Consider the following 16,075-nt stretch of genomic DNA (forward strand, 5'->3'; position numbering starts at 1 on the left):
ACGTTTGTCTCATTAAATGTTTAAAAGGTCCATAAGTTAAGGGTACAGGGAGCAGGAACACATTCATGAGATGGGTGGTCCTAGTGAAATCAAATTCAAAACCCTAGGAGTTAAGAAGATGTCCTAACCCTAGAACCCTAAACCAAACTCTTAAACTAATAGGAAACCCTTACCATATAGAACCCTAAACCAAACTCCTAAACTAATAGGAAACCCTTACCCTATAGAACCCTAAACCAAACTCCTAAACGAATAGGAAACCCTTACCCTATAGAACCCTAAACCAAACTCTTAAACTAATAGGAAACCCTTACCCTATAGAACCCTAAACCAAACTCTTACCCTATAGAACCCTAAACCAAACTCCTAAACGATTAGGAAACCCTTACCCTATAGAACCCTAAACCAAACTCTTAAACTAATAGGAAACCCTTACCATATAGAACTCTAAACCAAACTCTTAAACTAATAGGAAACCCTTACCCTATAGAACCCTAAACCAAACTCTTACCCTATAGAACCCTAAACCAAACTCCTAAACGAATAGGAAACCCTTACCCTAGAACCGAAACCTAAACCCTGAACAACACCTGAATAGGAAACCCTTACCCTAATAGCAAAAACTAAACCCTGAAACCAAACCCATATAAGAACCAAAAAACCAACCCTATATAACTCTAATAGGAAACGCTAAACCCCAGAACCAAAAACAACCCCTAAAACCTAACCCAAATTGGGTTTCAGTTTCTAGGGTTGGGGTTAGGGTTGGGGGCTCCTACAGGCTGGGTTTTAGGGTTTGGTTTATATGATTTGTATTAGTGCTAGGGTTTCCAAAGGGTTGGGTTTTAGGGGTTGTTTTTTTTTAGTTTTAGAGGGATGTGTGTGTGTGTGTGTGTGTGTGTGTGTGTGTGTGTGTGTGTGTGTGTGTGTGTGTGTGTGTGTGTGTGTGTGTGTGTGTGTGTGTGTGTGTAGGTTTCACATAACGTTTTGCTATTACTCCAAGAACATTGCCTCTCTCTTGTGGCCATCCCCTGTAGTACACTTCCTGCTAATCGATGTTATCTTCACTTGGCTATGTCCGCCTATGTCCATCCTGATGTTGATCCTCCATCCATGTTATTGTAGACTGTCGGGGTAATTGTTTTGCGACAATTATGGCATCCAGTGAGGTGGGCGAAGTAGCCCAACTCGATATTTCGAAAAGAAACATGGCTACGGATGAAGGTTATGACAAGAAATGTATTTTCTGCAAGATCGTGAATAAAGAAATGGGCGCGGAGCTTCTTCATTGTGTAAGTCAATTGTTATACACACAACACATTTTTTAAGGCTTTTCCAGAAGCTGCTAGAAATAGAAACGACAACAATAAGTCAACAATGATTCTGTATCATCGTGAAGTAAAGTGTTTACTTGTGGTTTCATTTATGATACAGGATGAAGAGATTTCATGTTTCAGAGACATCAAACCAGGAGCACCACACCACTACCTTATTGTACCCACCAAACATGTGGGGAACTGCAAGTCGCTGACTAAAGATCATGTGCCTTTGGGTAGGATTGTTTTATTTACTGCAGTCTTTAAGTTTTAGTAAAGGAATGACCAATTCAAGGTTACAATAAAAAAGGGATCTCAAGTAACCATCAAGTATCATCAATCTGAAATCAATACGTTGTATTTTTGGTTATTGGCAGTTAACTTTTATACCTAAGAAACTAAGATTGTGTTGTTCTTTTTCAGTGCAACGGATGGTAGAAGTGGGGAAGGAGATCTTGGGGAAAAACAATGTCACAGATCTCAATGACGTCAGGTGGGCTCTTCAGCTTTACTCTTATTTATTTCCTGTGTGGAATTTAGAAATGAAAAAGAGCAAGCTATAATCACATCATGAAAATGACATATTGCATAACCCAACACAATGTTTGGCATTCCCATGTCTTCGATACGGCTCTGTGCCCCCACCGTAATCTCTGGAATCTGCGTCTTGCTGGTCACCTTAATGTATTGTCTTCCTCCCGCTTGCTTATCCCCTCCTAACTATTTGGTCATTCATAGGGTCTGGAAAACCGGCCAGTATGACACATATTGTCATCTCCACACATCACCTATGTGTGGAGATAAGCAGGAGTATATCCTCTTATTAGTAGTGTGCCTCATTTATATTATTTGAAATCAATATTTATTTTTCTTATGCAGGTTTGGCTTCCATTGGCCACCCTTTTGTTCTGTCAGCCATTTACACCTCCATGTTTTGGCACCTGCAAGTCAACTCAGCTTCATGTCCCGCCTCTTCTATAGACTAAACTCCTATTGGTTTGTCACAGTGAGTTGAGTTTTTTTACATGTATTCATTTTGAAATGAGTATAGGTGTTCATTTGTTTATTCATCATTCTTGATAATTGGAATGAAAGAAAGTAAAAGAGCGCTTTATCCCTATTTATCTATCAGTGACGTAATTGGTCCAATACTTATTGGTATCAGACAATATGTTCAAGATTTGTATTACCGCTACCCTTTCATACACTGAAATAATCAATATAAACTGACTACTAATGAACACTTGACTGGTGAATCTCATTTTCTGTCGTCCATATAGACTGATTAGCATCAGCAGACATACTGATTCTGTCAGTCTGTCTATGACATTGGCAAGTCTTTGCTCCAGTGGGACAGGATTACAGTCTGTGGAATAGAAATCCCTGCTATGAATTCTGCTCTGATCTGTTGTTACACCAAATTCAGCAGTGTTAGTTGCTTCCAGAGTTGTCAATGTTGGAAGGTGCTATGCATCAGAATTTCATTCTAAAATATATATATAGTTTATTAGCTGATGTGGAGATTAATATTCATATTATTTTTTGACATTTTCCTGGTACAGGATATTATTTTGGTGTGTAATTATATGTTATGGTTATATTACGTTTTTAGACTCTTAGTTTTGGCTTTTCATCAGGGAGGAATCTGATAGTCCTATTTCTTTAGCATAAGGAGGAGCTGGTTTGCAATGTAACCCTTTTTAAACACTCAAATGTTGTTTGTTTTTTCACTTGCAGGTCGACCAGTTGATTGAACTTCTCAACTCCAAAAGTGAGACGAATTGATAAAGTATTTTATAGGTTACCCTGACTGGCAAGAGGTAAACAAAACTGAGATTCGTCTGGGTTCCACGGACCCCTTGGAAAGAAAGCCTTCATGAAGATGAGTGATCTCACCCCGGTTTCGACCAGTAGACCCCAATGATTTTAAACTCTAGTCCTTCATGCTTTATTACAAATTATGTCACAAACCAATCTTATTATTGTATTATTTCAAAAAGTATTATGAGGCAAATAGCATATTCAATTATTGTAGATTCAATCAAATTAAATAGGAAGTAAATTATTGTATTCCCGTCAAGCTCAGTTAGCTTGCATGAAAATAACAGGCGTGGTAATGTTTGGCATGATGTTATTGAATGTAATGCATTTTAATAATATTGAAAGAATGAGGATAGAGGCCTATATTGAGCCTACTGATAAATATATTAATTACAATATTGATGAATATTCAATCTTCCTTTAATAAGCCAAAAATGGATCATTAAGCGGCTATGTCTGCTGCATTCAGGGAACTTTAATAATTTAAATATATTTATTCTGAAATTACCCTCTCAAACAAATATCAAATATGATGTATATAAGTGTTTGACTACTATGAATGTTAATAAAAGCTGAATGCACAGTACCTGGTAGCAGTGTTATCAGAAGAATTACTTATTTATGCTGTTTATTTAAACTGCCCCTGCAAGCTGTAGTAGGATAACCACATTTAGCCATCAACAACACAACAACAATTAATCAACACAATGGTTTAACAACACAACAATACTACAATACAACAGACTATGTTATTGTAATATTCAAATGAGCACAAAGCAAATTCTTGCTTTTGACCTAGATGGATTGTATTAACCAGGATACAAATGCTGGCCCCAGCTGGTGGTTTCAGGTTCATTCTATAGCACCATATTGTCTGTCACTGGCAGCCTCATGTTCTCTCTGCTAAAGCAGCCCTCTGGCAGCATCCCAGCACTCATCCACTTATCTTTAATGGAATGGTGACCATCAAGAATCCTATCGAACAAGTACAAGTTTGATCTTTTCTTCGCTCCCTATAGCTTTTTCATTTTGAATGAGGTCATGATTGAATTGTATTAAAGGGAACAAGTCTGTTGAACGAGATCCCTGTGACATGTCAAACATCTATCGGAAATGTATTACAGAATGGACAGAATATTACAGTAAGTAGTAGAAAAAAGAAGGTGAGGTTGCGCAACTGGGTTGTCCTTTATCGAATCTGCTCAATTAGGGGTGTCAAAATTCACTTGACGTTATCTTCACACATTAGGTCATACTCAACCGGGAAATACAGTGATGCATTGTTTGATGCAATGGCAAATGGAAAAAAATTATCCATATTCAGACCTGTCAGTGTCGTTTCAAAGAAGCACACTTTGAGCCAAGACAGTGAGACCACAAATACTCTCTCCCTGCAGAGCTCTATTAGCATTAGTTCTGGTTGCTCCGTGCTCCATCCAGGGCCTCTGCAGTAATGAACCCTGACATGTGTGGTGTATGTGACCGGAGCATCTGCTCACTGGCACAGAGTGATCACCACACGATCGTCCTGCCCCTGCCAAAGCATTTCCCCTTCAAAGTGAACCAGACCCTGCTTCCTGGCTCGGAGGAGCACCCCCACCAACTTGTTGGAGATGGTGACGTAGTGCTCGAATAGCTTCCCGAACTCCACCGTGACGGTCTCCGTCCCATGCTCCTCACAACCCCGGTCCCTGACGCCCCCGTCTCTGAGTCCGTCAACCCCCTCCCGCCGGCCGATGGTCCTTATGGTGGCACACAGCTCCTCCACCTCCCGGCTGATGTGCGTGTGGGCATCCCTGCCGCGTCGCTCCGTCATGGAGCCCTCCAAGGGCCTCCCGTAGCCCTGCTGGCCCCTGTGAGGGAGGCCCGTTGGGGCCCCGCAGGACTGCTGGCTGAAGGGGTTGTGCTTCTGGGACTCCTGGTGGTCGCTGGACCACTGCTGCCAGTTCTCCTTCAGGGGTCTGACGGTGCCCCTGCACATGACGCGGTCGTCTGTGATGTGGGCCTGAGGTGGAGCTGCAGCTGGAGGGATGCTAGTTTCTTCTTGTTCCATGGTGGGTTAGGGTTCGTGGTCCATGGTGGGTTAGGGTTTAGTGTCCATGATGGGTTAGAGTTTGGTGTCCATGGTGGGTTAGGGTTTGGTGTCCATGGTGGGTTAGGGTTCGTGGTCCATGGTGGTGATGAATGTGGTGCTTGCTGCTAGGACCGAGTCTGGGAGACAGTATTCACTATTTTGTGGAATGAAAAGTTGTATTATTTATTACGAATTAAAATATTACATATTGATGGTATGACGTGGTATTGTTGGTAGAATAGTCTGGGATTGAACAACCTATAGGCCTACCAACCAACATTGAAGATTATGACGACAAGAAAAACGGACTTTTTCAATAGTGATACACAGCTCTAAAGTAATTTCCATATCGAGTTACCATTTGTAAAACTTGTATAGCATAAACAACTTTATGAGATTTACTAAGTCACATACAACAAATTCCCTACTTACATCCTTCATTCATTGTTAGGACTTCCAACTTTCAGCTACAATGCAACTCCCGTGTAACCAACCACAAATGAATTAACAATACGTATCGACTAATGCAATTTTACAAAGATGCAGATCTGCGAACACAGCATAGTCCAGATACTGCACTCACTGCCACGGGAATTCCTGAATTGAATGACAGCCATGTCCACCAATGGCCACATGGAGATGGTGCGGAGAACTAAACCTTGGCCAATCGTGGCCAAGATGTCACGTGCCATCCTATCAGCTGTAACAAGTATACTTGAGTCCCAAAGCAGCTTAGTATCAATGTCATAAATCTTGTCAAACAAACCATGGACGAAGCACAGGGAATATTTTAACAAATACCTTGCAGGATTTTTTTTTGTTTGTTTTGTTATTCGTTTTTGTATTATGTATATCATTTCATATAATTTCAATCATAATTTCGGTTTGTGGTTTATCCTATTTCGATCAGCAAAAAAGCCACACACAAGTATGTGTGTACCACCTGAATAATGAATAATCCTACATTCTTCTACTTAAGTTGGTCGAAGAAAGCATATTTCTTCCATTTATGGTTATTGTGCCGCTCATAAACTAGGCGGAACTGAGTTGATGTGACTTGTGCGCCAGGTACCATACCGGATGTATTTTGAAAGAGCAACAAAAATGGCAGCCACCACTGGTCGATCATGCTTACAGTATTTAATTCATCTTGCGCAGGATAATCTTGATTTTAGATTACCGGTAATATTTATGATAAAATATTTAATCGAAACGAGTTATTTTTTACCTACGTATTTTATTATTATTATTGAAGTTAGCCTCAATGAGACACAGTTACTTACAATGTTAGTGCATGTCATGTTTTGTAACGTTACCACTTACTATCTGTCCTGGCTGGTACTATATCATGTACAATACTGAATCGGGCGAACCCCATGTAACATACCTAGTATTTCGATCGCTGCGACATTTACTTTACTTTCCTTTCCGTCTTAATCGTAAACATTATCCGAACGTTAAATCAATCCGTTGAATCATTTCGAATAACTTTTCCCCTTCCAGGAAATTAAGTCTTTGCTGGCTTTGAGAGGAAAACAATTTCGTCCTTGTGAAAACTACAAAGAAAAGGTGGGACATGAAGGACATAGTTTATACTAAACGGCTATATATTCTTGTTATATACTAGCATATGTTCAAACGTGGCCTATCGTTAAACATGAACACATGATCAAATGACTCGTCATTCATATTCTGACCTCTCCTCTTTCTAGACTCCTTTCTGGGTTCTGGGGGAGTTATGTGAGGAAGATGTTCATGGCATCATGACGAGATCCGTTTGTGCAAAGTAAGTGTGAAACTGAACGACAAAAGGGAAATACATAGCTGTACAAAAATACAAACCTTAGGAAATTGATGCTGTTGAGAACATTCTCTAATTGTATATTGGCTTTGTGTTTTATAAACGTTGCATATATTCTATTTACATTTTATCCTATAATTTGTTTTAACGTATGCTGTTATTAATTTATTTTAGATTGTAGTCCACTGTAATAATAATGCAAGTTGTCTATTTCATTCAGTGCTGGAAATGATGGGATGTAATGTAATGTACTGATCCTTTAGGTCTGCTTTTGAATTGTGGGGTCATGGGAAGACGCACTGTGAACTCAAAACATCCCTCTTGAAGTATCCCAAAGATAACATGGTTGGTAAACCAGTAGCTCAGAGTTGCGTTATGCTGGACCATGTGCAACTTTTCCAATACATTTGAAAAAATACAGTAATATTCATTGTTATTGTTTCCACTCCAGTCTCCGTACATGCAGAAGGATTCCACGTACAGAATCAACGTCTACACTTTTAACAAGACGCTGGAGTTTAAGGACAGGATTGAAAGGATTGATGTGAGAACAGTCAACGCTCTCTCTCTCTCTCTCGCTCGCTCGCTCGCTCGCTCGCTCGCTCGCTCTCTCTCTCTCTTGCTTCTATATGAATGAGTGCAAAACATGCAGGCTTTAAACCCAAAGCAATTCATTTGAAGCATTGAGTTTCATATTTATTTGTTTGTTTGTTGATTATTGTTGCATAAATTGTGATGAGGGAGTTAATCTATCTGTATCTATATCTCCTTCTCTCAGGCTTTGGACTATCTTTCATTTGAGGGCACTGTGAACCTGAAGAACCCACAGCACACGTTCTGTTTGTTGGAAGACTACGGTACCGATCCAAATAACATCCCAGATCAACCTCTCTATGTCTACTTTGGCCGATGGGTAAGACGCATACAAATAACACAAATGTTCAAAATTAACTAAATTGCTTATACTTTTTTTACAATATTTTTAGTTTATGTATTTATTTGGTTTTCATTGTGTGCAATTACATAAGTATAGGAAAGCGAGATTGATCTAAACTTTTGTGAGTGCTATGCTTTGTAAATATTGATTTCCTCGTACATTTCCAGATAGCAGACGGCCAGCGCGAACTGATCCGCTCATACAGCGTGAAGAACCGCCACTTCATAGGCAACACCAGCATGGAAGCCTGCCTGTCCTTCATCATGGCCAACCATGCCGGGGTCAAGAAGAACGACCTCGTCTTTGACCCCTTCGTCGGCACCGGTGAGTGAGCGCCCCCCCATTGCACCGCCATGAATTGTGCTTAAAATTTGAGTTATTTGTACTGAGGACACACGGATGACCTGATCTGCTTTAGAGTCCTGGGTTTAGGTTCAGAAGGGCTCTATAGGGGAAGTTGTGACCTTTGTACTGAATGTATGAATATAAATCAAAATGAATTATAGTATTAAGTATTCTATATTTTGGTTCAGTAGATAAGGCTGCGTGGCAATAGAATGACTTTAGATAGTAAAGTGTAATATATTAGTCGAGCTTCAAGTGGATTTCATGTAAAGAATATATACACTAACCCTACAATAAACAGTATATATATATTTTTTTTTTTAACCAAAATGGCAACGTTAATCAAGAAAAAACCTTTAACCACTCCAGGTCCACAACACATGAGATATTCAACTTGTATCTTTGTCAATTTCCCTTTTAAGGTAGCCTACTGATTGCCTGTTCTCATTTCGGGGCCTATGTGTGCGGCACCGATATCGATTACAACACCATTCATGGGAAAGGTTGGGGAAAACTTTTATTCACACACACTACAGTTCCTCGACCTTTTGCGTTGTGTGCGGGACGCGCCTGTTGTTGTGTCTATTCAAAGTCGGCACATTGTGTTGAAACATCCCCAGGTAGATCCAGCCGCACAAACCAGAAGTGGCGTGGGCCCGACGAGAACATCCGAGCTAACCTGCGTCAGTATGGGAAGGAGAAGACCTACGTGGATGTCATGGTGTCTGACGCGTCCAAACCCATCTGGAGGCTGGGGTTGCACTTTGACGCCATCATCACCGACCGTACGTAACACAAATCTCAGCCTCTAGGAATGAACAATTAAAGACACTTAAAAAGCGTAAGTTAAAACATAAAAACGGAATAGAATAGAGAGCCTATATCCTCATTCAGTTGAAGTTGGATTATAACATCACATATGATGTTATCATCATCGTTTGGTTAGTTTGATATACCATATGTGTTGTTCTGCAGCTCCCTACGGTATCCGCGAGTCCACGCGGAGAACCGGCTCCCACAAGGACGTGACCAAACCGCCTGAGGACTAGTGAGTACACCTGTCCAACGTCTTCAAGTCTCTTGAGTAGCCTCCGCAATCAACTGTTTTGCATGTCGGAACATTCACCTCGAGTCATTTCGAAGACAATTGAATCCAAGATGACTTACAAGTTAGAGGTTAAGGCTCTAACGATCAACGCATTAAATGTAAATCTGGAGAAGCTCTAAAAAGGGGTTTGCACGTGTGACCATGTTGAGACATGAGACAACAGCTACTGAACAGACTTCTGAGTAGCAAAAGTGGTCAGAAATGTTCTTGTTCCTTTTCTTTTGTATAATTATGCAAAGAGTTCCAGCAGATACCCAGTTGCAAAGTACTCTCTAAATCCACTCCATAACCATCGTGCATCTCAACAAAGTGCCTTCTAGACTACTAGAGGCAATTACATTTCAGCTTGCATGACAGCCCCGGAACAAGGTGGGTCCTAACATCATCTGGGGTCCCCCTCTACGACCCCTTAGCTTTGGAGAGAGCCACGTCCCCGTCTCCATGGCGTACCATCTGAGCGACATCTTTGCAGATCTTCTCACATTCGCCGCCCACCACCTGGTCCTGGGAGGGAGGCTGGTGTACTGGTTACCTGTCCACAGTCCAGAGTAAGTCCACGACTGTCCTATACCCTCACAAAAACGTTGCTGTTGTGGTTTGTTTGTGATGGTGGTTCAGAAGAGGGTCAAACATGTCTCTTTACATGCCATGGTTCCCCAATGCCACACTGAATGCTGGAAATGTATTGGACTCATTTGAATGGGTAGTTGAATGAAAATGACCACTTGGGGGCAGGCATGGGCCATATATTAGCAATCATATATTATTGCAGTACATCATGTATAACCAATCCACTGTCAGAAAGAAGCTGTTACTCTTACAACATTGAGCTGCCAGTCACCACTTCTGGTAATCCTAATTTATGAATGTGACAATCAGCAGATTTGCACGCAAAGGGGACTTTCTGATGCATCCGTTTTCAGGTTTACCTACACCCTTACATCTCCGCCCCCCCCCCCCCCACCTAATGTCTCAGAGTGTGCTCACTAAGGTCCTCCACAGTCTGTTTCAGCGACGCCTCCGCGCTGGCGATAAATGGTTGTTCCGAGACGTACACTCCCCCCCTCGCGTCTCAACTTCAGTGACTTCAACACTGTGAGCTGTGGTGAGCCACAATGTCAGAGAGCAGATAAGGGCCAATTATCCACACAAGGGTTTACATCAGAAGCAGCACTATGGAATAGTAGCTGAGGCGTTGTTGGCAGCGAGGGTCCAGGTGGCGTGAGTTGGTGGTTTCTGCCACAACAGACAGTAGTAGAAATTGTAGCTGAGGTGGTGTAAGAAAATCCCCACAGGGGGCTGGCTACTAATTACAAGACTCTGTGTGTGTGTGTGTGTGTGTGTGTGTGTGTGTGTGTGTGTGTGTGTGTGTGTGTGTGTGTGTGTGTGTGTGTGTGTGTGTGTGTGTGTGTGTGTGCTTAACAGTGTTACCAGGTTCGCACTCTGTCTCCAGGCTAGGGGGTACAGTTAACCCTTGACCCCATGTGTCGCACCACATTGCTGGGTTAAAATAAACGTCTGAAGCCAGCCGTAAAGTCTGCCATGTTAGGTGTCTGTCCTTATGAGCCAGGAGTGTGTGTGTCCAGTGAACCCCTTCTCCCAGGCCTAATCTGGGGCTCCCCACAGGCATCGGGGAGTGATCAGGTTTCTCTCACTCTTTGTGTGTGTTTGCTTGTGTCTGTCCATGCATTTGTCATTGTGTGTGTGTGTGTGTGTGTGTGTGTGTGTGTGTGTGTGTGTGTGTGTGTGTGTGTGTGTGTGTGTGTGTGTGTGTGTGTGTGTGTGTGTGTGTGTGTGTGTGTGTGTGTGTGTTGATAGGTGACACAATGTCTTGTCAGCACCGGCCTCGGTCCAGACCAACAATCTGCTGACCACTAACCACTCTGCTAACCTTAACCCCAGCCCTGTTCGCAGTAAAACAATAAACAGCAGAGAATAGAAAGAACAAATAAAGATGGATTGTGGCATCGTTCATCGCTGCCATTAAGTCCCGCCTTTGTACTTTGAGAGAGTGCTCATTTCAACACTATCCAAAGTAAATGATTTGGTGGGAAAGAAGAGTTCCAATTTATAATCATTCCTGAACTGTTATTATGAGTGACCCTTTTTAATTCTTCTAAAATATACATACATATTGTTGTTGTTTTTTTTCCAAACCTGGTTTGATCTAAAGCAGTTGATGGGTTGAAGTCCTATTATTATTATTATTATTATTATTATTATTATTATTATTATTATTATTATTATTATTATTATTATTATTATATGTTTTACACAGTATAAGAAGAAAGTTTAAGTTTGTCTTTGCTTGTTTTCTTTATCCTTGGAATGGAGAACACTTTTAGTCAATAGGGGGTGCTGTTGTCTATGGGATGAAGTTGTTACTCCTTCAAGAGTTTAGGGTCAAGTTGTGTATTTGGATACTGTTTAATGGTTTAGTTGGATACTGATACTAATTCACAGCCGGTTGCCAGGTGAATTGTACTAATAATAGTATGTTTGTACTTTCTCAAAGGTACTTCAACATAATATTCATATTCATTTATCTAGTGTGACACCAAAACTGAAGCTTAATCATAAAAAAAGAGCAAAATGGTTTGAATTTAATTAAATACTACACCTGCTGGCAGGTTTACCTAGATGTGTAGTATTACTGTGTAATATTGGTGTATACATGTGTTTGAACTTTTAGGTAGCAGTATTACTTTTGTATACAGAAATGAAGGGGTGAGAGAAAAACATATAGATAGATAGATAGATACAGAAATCAATGAATTTCCTGATATTTTGGGTACTCAGACTGCTAGTTACACTATGGGAGGTCTAGTCCAACTCTGTCATTCTCAGCTGATTGGCAGGGGAGCAATATCGCCTCCGCCCGCCGCCGCTGCGCGTATGTCTAACACAAGCGTGCCCGTGGCAACCGAGGTGTGTGATCTCCACGGTGTCCATGGCAACCAGCGAGACAAACAAACCAAGGTGAAAATCAATCGAGCTTTGAACAGCGAGCTGGTACCAGGAAGGCGGTCAGTCGCAACTGACACAAATATGCAAACACATACATCACTCTCTGTTAACAGGGCTCTGCACTGGACAGCTTTTATGTCTCCTAAGTTGTTGTGGCGATGACAGAGTTCTGCAGTCATCCTCTGAGCTCAGTCTATTGGCAGCAGGGGGGAGGGAGGGAGAAGGGGGGGGGGGAGAGAGGAGAGAGAGAGAGAGAGAGAGAGAGAAAGGTAGAACAGGATGTCTTGCCTGCATGGAGAGATGAGAAGTGTTGGCAAGGGGGATGTCCTGTAGGTGGAGGACTCTGAAAATATGTTTTATATATTTTTTATTGATGTCAGTGCGTGTTCTATTAACATCATGCTAATAACATGATATCAGGGTTCGGTACTGTGATGAGATGGTTCCTCTTCACCCGTGTCTCAAGATGATCAGTAACAGTGAGCAGACACTGTCGAGCCACACCTCCCGCCGCCTCATCACCATGGAGAAGTTCAAGGAGCCAGAGGTGGGTGTGAAGGTCGTCTGCGTTTTGTTTTTGTGCCATTAATGTAAAACCATGCATGTACTTTGATGACATGGGTCCGTGTGCGTGCGTGCGTGCGTGTGAATCGAAACATGACCATTTACCAATGATCGACATCTTAGGCTTTTTAATGACATCACATGAAGCTAGCTTCTAAGTATTTTTTGCCAAGGATAAGCATTCTCAGCCTCTCAGATATCAGTGTTTATTGTAAAGTGTGAGCATGTGCGCTCCCCCTTTCCTTTTCCATGTGTTTCTTCATGTGGTTCATAGCCTTGCTTCTGGATGGCACCACATAAACACATGTAGGATACATGTGTCTTCGTAGCATGTATGCCTGTTTTAGCGGTGCGTCTTCTCTCTGCTCCTTGTTGTGGGTTAAGGGTTAGCGTCGGGGCTAACCCTGTCTGGTCTGAATCCTGGACATCTGGCTGTGATTGGCTCATTTCTTTAAGGACTCTAAATAGTCTAATCACACGTTGTATGGAAAACAATCCATCTTTGGCTCTGGCGACTCCACTCCACTTCAAAACACCAAATTGCTGCCATAATGGGGTCTGTTTAATACGCAAGCATACACACGCACACACACACATATACTTTCACACACACACACACACACGTACACGTACACATATATATATACACACACACACACACACACACACACACACACACACACACACACACACACACACACACACACACACACACACACACACACACACACACACACACACACACACACACAGATGTTGGCTCTGATCGGACTGGCATGGATCGTTCTTTTTAAGGCCCAAATATGAATATGCCATACGTTTCATCTTGAAGGAACATTTACGGTGTGTATGTGTGTGTGGGTCTGCAAACGCCTGCACACATTTACAGCATGTTTTACGGCGCTCTGTAGTTTGAGTGAAGGCAAAGCAATGCCCTTGAAAAGGCTGGTCGGCTTCTGTTTCCAAGATGTGCCGATGGGAAAATCCATATTTTATAATTTTGTTTGACGTCTTACTGACGATGTGTGTCGCCATGGGTCTGTGGATCTCTCCAAAGTAAAAGGTTTATCATCATGTATTTACGAGTCGAGTTTGTAGCAGTGATAAGTCACACACCTCCTCTGCTGCCAGCGGTGTTGCCCCCGAACCGTTTTTCCGATGGGATCATGGAAACCTTTTTATGTTGGCACGGGTCGCTCAGTCGTCCGCAGCGGCACGGCCGATGGACAGATGGGATTAGTGTTCCTGGAGGAACGGCAGAGCACGGTGTGTTGGTCGACACCTTCCGTTGCCGTTCGCCGTTGATTCGTTTGATTCTCCCGGTGTTTTATTTATATGCACCTTATTAGGCCGTCTATGATATTGGGGCAGGCCATGGCGGAAAAATAACAAGGAAAAAATAAATCCCTTCAACTTATAGGTGGGAAGCAGATTTGAAACGATTTCGGAAGGACAATCAACACGATCATATGCATTCATCGACGCGTCCAGATGTTTGCCCCGCCTTCACAGAGACCCGGAGCGTCTCCTGGGTCTCGCGGGCCGTCACAGTTAACTAAGCCCCCCCCCCCCCCCCCCCCCCCCCCCACCTTGTTTCCCCTGACAGGAGTCAGACGCCCTGGTGGACATGTCTGAGCCTTGCTACAGCCCTTACCAGGGACACAATGCCTTCAGGGAGAAGTACTTCAGCGGAGTGAACAAGAGGGGCCTGAAGGAGGAGGAGGATAAGATGAACATCAACGGCGAGTAAGGGGCAGTTCTGTCCCGTCTGGACTGGATGCTAACCTCTAGTGGTGCTTAGTCAACTAAAACACGCCCTGATACTTTCCAAATGTTTTTTTTTTAAATTGTTGTATTGTTTACAGCATTTTAATGACGATGTTGCTATGCCTGTGTTATTTTTAAAATAAAGGGTTACAAATTTGACGTAACGTGTGTGTGTGTGTGTGTGTGTGTGTGTGTCTGAGGTGTTTTGCAGGTTAATAACGTTGAGATAGAAATAAAGGAAAAACCATGCAGTTTGGATCAGAATCACTCAACTAGACTCAACAATCAAATAACAGGTTGGCTGCTATGGCTCCTCATACACAGCTGAGCAGTGTGGAGCCAGCACCCTTCTTCCCCAGATTATCTCCCTTTCATCACAGGGATAATTTATACTTTAGCATGTCGGATGCCGAAACGACAAAGACTCACACATCGATTCAGTAGCCCCCCCGAAGGACAGTAACCCGTGAGGCCCATGTCTGCTACCATATCCCGGTCTAAAAATACATTCACAGCCCTGCTTTGGTGAGACAAAGGCAGCGTGTTTAGACGAAGAGAGGCCTTCCCAGGGAAGTCAGAGGGGGCAAATGACAGGGTGTCCCCCCCCCCACATCAGCACACAGCAACACAGTTAGTCAGCGGCTTTTGTTGTTTTTCCAGCCACAGTTTACATGTGGTTGGGGGGGGGGGGGGGGGGTGGCAATTACTCATCTCCTGAGAGCAAATGCGAGAAGGCTTTATGTACACTAACCGCCGGCTTGCGCTGTGTTTATCAGTTGGGCCTCTGCCGTCTCACCACACTCTCCTTCACCCCTCCCATCCCTCCTAACCCTCCAGTCACACCACGATGGAGAGACCGTAAGAGAGAGAGGGGGAGAGAATGATGGACCAGGCGTGATCACACCTGAAACCTATCTCGCCATTTTGTGTGGCGATTTGTGTTTGCTGTTCCCACAACACCTCTCTGCCCCTGGCTTGTGCTGTCCTCTTGTCAGGCTACTTGAGCCAGTCCCCTCATCCTTTCTCCCTTCCTTATGTATTTTCTACAACGTGACAATGGGATTATTTTCCTTGTCTTTGAGTTTCAGTTTTTGTTGTGCTGCCAAAATCAGTCGAAACAGTTAAGTGTTGATCCAGATGTCATCAGAGGGGCCGTGGTTATTAGGACCGTGGTTCCTCTTCGAAGCGCGTCATACTGTCCAAACATTAACTCAATTCCGCTAATGTGCAAAGACGTGTTTGCATGTGCAAATGTGTTTGGCTGTTTTTTGCAAGATCTATTTTGGTTTTTGCCTTGGACCAAACTGGCTCTTGCCTCCTTTCTTCTGTAACAATTCTATCAACATAAATACTGTTAAGGCAATCACTAGCACGG

At 42.7% G+C, this 16,075-nt stretch overlaps 2 protein-coding genes across 4 annotated transcripts; one reads left to right on the plus strand and one right to left on the minus strand.

Moving 5' to 3' along the window:
- Positions 1–1,111: 1,111 nt before the first annotated feature.
- LOC311351267 (adenosine 5'-monophosphoramidase HINT3-like) lies at positions 1,112–14,833 on the plus strand (the record flags this gene model as incomplete). Of its 3 annotated transcripts, XM_084471381.1 has the most annotated exons (15): positions 1,112–1,292; positions 1,435–1,552; positions 1,740–1,809; positions 2,196–2,322; positions 6,924–6,997; positions 7,276–7,357; positions 7,464–7,556; positions 7,791–7,925; positions 8,117–8,273; positions 8,717–8,797; positions 8,915–9,079; positions 9,270–9,342; positions 9,816–9,950; positions 12,796–12,916; positions 14,540–14,833. In XM_084471381.1, 15 exons carry the CDS (start codon positions 1,155–1,157, stop codon positions 14,681–14,683), a joined length of 1,713 nt encoding a protein of 570 aa, XP_084327507.1. In that variant the 3' UTR covers positions 14,684–14,833. The 3 variants fall into 3 exon arrangements, with proteins under 3 accessions (XP_084327507.1, XP_084327506.1, XP_084327505.1); XM_084471379.1 differs by lacking the exons at positions 1,112–1,292; positions 1,435–1,552; positions 1,740–1,809; positions 2,196–2,322 and adding exons at positions 6,316–6,393; positions 6,715–6,780; XM_084471380.1 differs by lacking the exons at positions 6,924–6,997; positions 7,276–7,357; positions 7,464–7,556; ... (6 more) ...; positions 12,796–12,916; positions 14,540–14,833 and adding an exon at positions 3,054–3,674.
- On the minus strand, positions 4,633–5,190 carry LOC311352182 (actin-binding Rho-activating protein; the record flags this gene model as incomplete). Its single annotated transcript, XM_084472402.1, has 1 exon — positions 4,633–5,190. The coding sequence occupies one exon, from the start codon at positions 5,188–5,190 to the stop codon at positions 4,633–4,635; it is 558 nt and encodes a 185-aa protein (XP_084328528.1).
- Positions 14,834–16,075: the final 1,242 nt, after the last annotated feature.

Source organism: Micromesistius poutassou, assembly GCF_964030765.1.
Source record: "Micromesistius poutassou genome assembly, chromosome: 8".
Taxonomy (NCBI): Eukaryota; Metazoa; Chordata; class Actinopteri; order Gadiformes; family Gadidae; genus Micromesistius; species Micromesistius poutassou.